Genomic DNA, 3,648 nt, shown 5'->3' with positions numbered 1-3,648 from the left:
TTTTCGGTGAGGGAGGAGTTCGACATGGAGAGAGAAGGGTGAGCGATAAACTATATATTAATATATAGCATTAATATATAATCATCAGAAGTTAAAAATAATACTAAAAGAAATAAGAAATATATTAAACGTTAACTAAAAAATTAATTAATATTATGTAGTAATTCTTTAAGTGAACATCTAAAAAAAAAAAAAATCTCAGTACGAGCATATCATTAGGCCCTTATCTGATAATATTGAAAGCCTAATAATATTGAGAGTGTCTCTCTCATTTACTATTTATGTTCATAAAAAAATAGAAAAAAAGATTGAACGTGTGATATATCATATGTATCTTGTAAATATTACTAAAATAACATATAAACATTATTCCTTAATAGAAAACTTATTTTTAACATTTATGGGTTAAATATATTTTTAATTCTTATATTTTTAGTCAATTTTAATTTCAATTCATGCTATGGTTTTGTATTGAATTTCATCAATTAATGAAACTCCTTTTAAAACATTTATGTGGTTGTGTGTACACATACTACAAACACATATTTTGTGTGTAAGTATTTACACATTCGCTAATAAATAAATAAAGACAGTTGAGCAGATTGTTTTCAACTTCTATGAATAATAAAAAAATCAGTAGAATTTAAAATTATAAAAAATCACATTTATAAAATTATTAGTTATTATAGAATATTTTATCATCATTAATTTAATATTTGTGACATGATTTATTTTATAAGAAAAAATATAAAATTACTATTAGTCGAAATAAAATAAGATTATAAAATTATTATACAAATATTATCTTATATTTTTATTATTTATTAATTTTTTATTACAATAAAAAAAATTAAATACCACAAATATATCTAGGCACGGGTAGGGGTGGGAATAGGTCAGGTCAGGCTTTGAAAGGCCTAAGCCTAGCCTACGATGAATCTTTGAGGCCTAAGTTTAGCCTATAGCCTATCAAAGACTTTTATTTTGGCTTGGCCTGACCTTTTTAAAAGCTTGGTCTGGCCTGATAGCCTTTTTAAAAGCATTTTTACAATAAATCTTTAATATTCCTAGTTGTTTTTATCAAAAAAAAAAAATAACACACATTCTATAATAGGCTAAACAAGGCCTTAATATATAATTTGCCTTAATTTTTAATCTAACGTTAATTTAGTTTGGTAGTCCTAAAAATATATTAATAATATAAATAGAAATCATCAAATGATATAAAATAATCTAAAATAAAAGAAAACGTCATACTTGATAGAATACATGATAAAAAAAGGATATGATTTTTGTATAGGAACGTAATTGGATATGATAGGATATGATCTTTGTATAGGAACGTAACAGGATATGATAGGATATGATTTTTATTTTCTTTATAATACACCTTGTAATTAAAGTTTTACTTAATTATAGGATTGAAATTTGCTAGTTTTAAAAAAAATATTAATTATATCCAAAAAATAATATATATATATATATATATATATATATATATATATATAGGTCAGTCTATCAGGTTTATAAGGTTTTTTAATAAGTCTAAGCCCGACCTATTTAATTTAATAGGCTTTTAAAAAAGTCTGAGTTTAGCCTTTTAATTAAATAGGTCAGACTTTATGTAAGCCAGGTGGTGATAGGCCCCTGTAGGTCGGCCTGGCCTATTCCCACCCCTAGGCACGGGTATAAGTTTAAAAACATATCACAATAAAAAAAAAATAGTTTCTTAATTAAGCCTTGCTAAAAAAAAAATCCTTTATATAGTCTTTATTTTTTTATTTAAAAGAAGATTTTAGACTTAAATATATTTTTTCTAAAATTTAGTTGTTTTTTTCATTTTTATTCGTTGCAAAAATATTTTTTTTTAATTTTATAAAATATGATTGTTTTATTTTATACTTAAAGTGTTTAAATAATATATTTTTACAGTTCAAAGTATTTTTTTACTTTTATATTATTTAAAATGCTTTAAGAATTAAAAAAATAAATATATTTTACAATAATTAAAAATAAAAAATAATAATTACAGTGACAAAAATGAAAAATATTAAATTATTAAAACTAAAAATATATTAAAATTAATATTTTATTATGTCTTAAATCTTAATCTGTCTATCTAGGCACTGCACGAGTATAGTAAAAAGCTTTTTTATATAAACCTTAACAGAACAGGGACAAACTAGAAAGGGGGTTTCTTTCATTTCAGATTTGGTTAATTAGGGTTCCGTTGGCGCGAGCTAAGAACGAACGAAGTAGAAGCAGCAAAACCCAATCAAAGACCCTCACTCTCACCCCACACTTCACGTAAGTGAAAACGGTAGGTGTCACCCAACAGATATGTGCTCAGCATCTTGATTTGCTAATGCTATTTTTCTTAGAGGGAGGATAAGGATACAAATTGGGATTCATTTCCCTGTGTGTTGTAGGAAAAATTAAAAAATTAATTTTATTGAATTTTGATTTTGTTCTCATATGTGGCTAGATCAGTTAAACTAAACTAATTTGTGCTGGTCTATTAGTTTGTTTCCCTATGGCCTTCTATGTCTAATTTGCACCTGGCAATCAGAATAATTGGCCATTGAGATTGAGTGAGTAAGTGGTGCCGATCAACTTGGTGGTAACAGTGATATCAATCTGGATGCCTTTTTTTACTAGAAATGTAGTTCAATGTCTATGCCATAAGAATGCACCTCCATCGATTAAAATTTTATGGTTATTGTGGAATATCTTCACTATTTCTTGTGTGATTCTTACTTGCTTATTGTAAGGTGCATGTTATCATTCTTGATTTGAGTACAATGACAGTTTTGAATTTACCAGTGTTTGGTTCTGGATCTGCGTATCTGTTAATAGGGTGCTGGGTATTATCAGTGTTTCTCGTTCCACCTCCCCATTTCGATAATGCTCCAGTTCGTTTTGTGTTGTGCTTCATAGTTTTTGTCTTACATGTTAATATGCCATGTCTTTTCAGTAAAACAAGATCATCAGACTAGGAGACAAATAGCCTCAAATCTTTTTTTGCTAGCTACTGTTCTTGTGCTTTAATTCCAGAGGTCTTACTTTCCTTTAGGATCTGTAATTACTAAAAGCTTAGAATTTCTTTGTATGACACAATCAGGCACCATGGACAGCATAGTTGATTCTCTGAATAATGCCTATCAAGATTTTGTTGTTGCAGCAGCAAATGTGTTGGAAGCCAAAGAAAATGCTGGTTCCATTAAAACAACAGCAACCGATACTGCTCTAGAAAACTTTAAGCAGAAGTGGGAATTGTTTAGAGTAGCATGTGATCAAGCTGAGGAGTTTGTGGAGTCTGTGAAGCAAAGGATAGGATCCGAGTGTCTGGTGGATGAGGCAACAAGGCCTGTAGCAGGAAAACCTGGACAAGCTACCATGACTGGTCTTCCTCCCATCAGTGCAGTTCGGTTGGAACAGATGAGTAAAGCAGTTCGATGGCTTGTGATTGAATTGCAGCATGGCTCTGGAGCTGGTTCTGCTAATTCAGCTCTTACCCACCCCTCAGCTCAGTTTGATGCCAGGTTTTCTGAAGATGCTGCTCAGTAGCATTAACGTGACTGTGATGATTAATGTTATATATTTTTTCTCTATGTTGATCGTGCTTAGACTATATTGTTGGTTCAGAAA

At 29.2% G+C, this 3,648-nt stretch overlaps 1 protein-coding gene across 3 annotated transcripts; it reads left to right on the top strand.

Moving 5' to 3' along the window:
• Nucleotides 1-2,184: 2,184 nt before the first annotated feature.
• Nucleotides 2,185-3,636, top strand: LOC100306169 (uncharacterized). Of its 3 annotated transcripts, none has more exons than NR_182274.1 (2): nt 2,185-2,320; nt 3,167-3,636. NR_182274.1 is itself a non-coding variant. In NM_001414315.1 (2 exons), exon 2 carries the CDS (start codon nt 3,127-3,129, stop codon nt 3,565-3,567), a length of 441 nt encoding a protein of 146 aa, NP_001401244.1. In that variant the 5' UTR covers nt 2,185-2,307; nt 3,122-3,126; the 3' UTR covers nt 3,568-3,636. The 3 variants fall into 3 exon arrangements, 2 of the variants coding, with proteins under 2 accessions (NP_001401244.1, NP_001238652.1); NM_001414315.1 differs by having other exon boundaries at nt 2,185-2,307; nt 3,122-3,636; NM_001251723.3 differs by having other exon boundaries at nt 3,122-3,636.
• The last annotated feature ends 12 nt before the right edge of the window (nt 3,637-3,648 follow it).

This window comes from Glycine max, chromosome 9 (assembly GCF_000004515.6).
Source record: "Glycine max cultivar Williams 82 chromosome 9, Glycine_max_v4.0, whole genome shotgun sequence".
NCBI lineage: Eukaryota > Viridiplantae > Streptophyta > Magnoliopsida > Fabales > Fabaceae > Glycine > Glycine max.
Note: the sequence above shows the minus strand (reverse complement) of the source record. Positions and strands in the feature narration are given on the sequence as shown.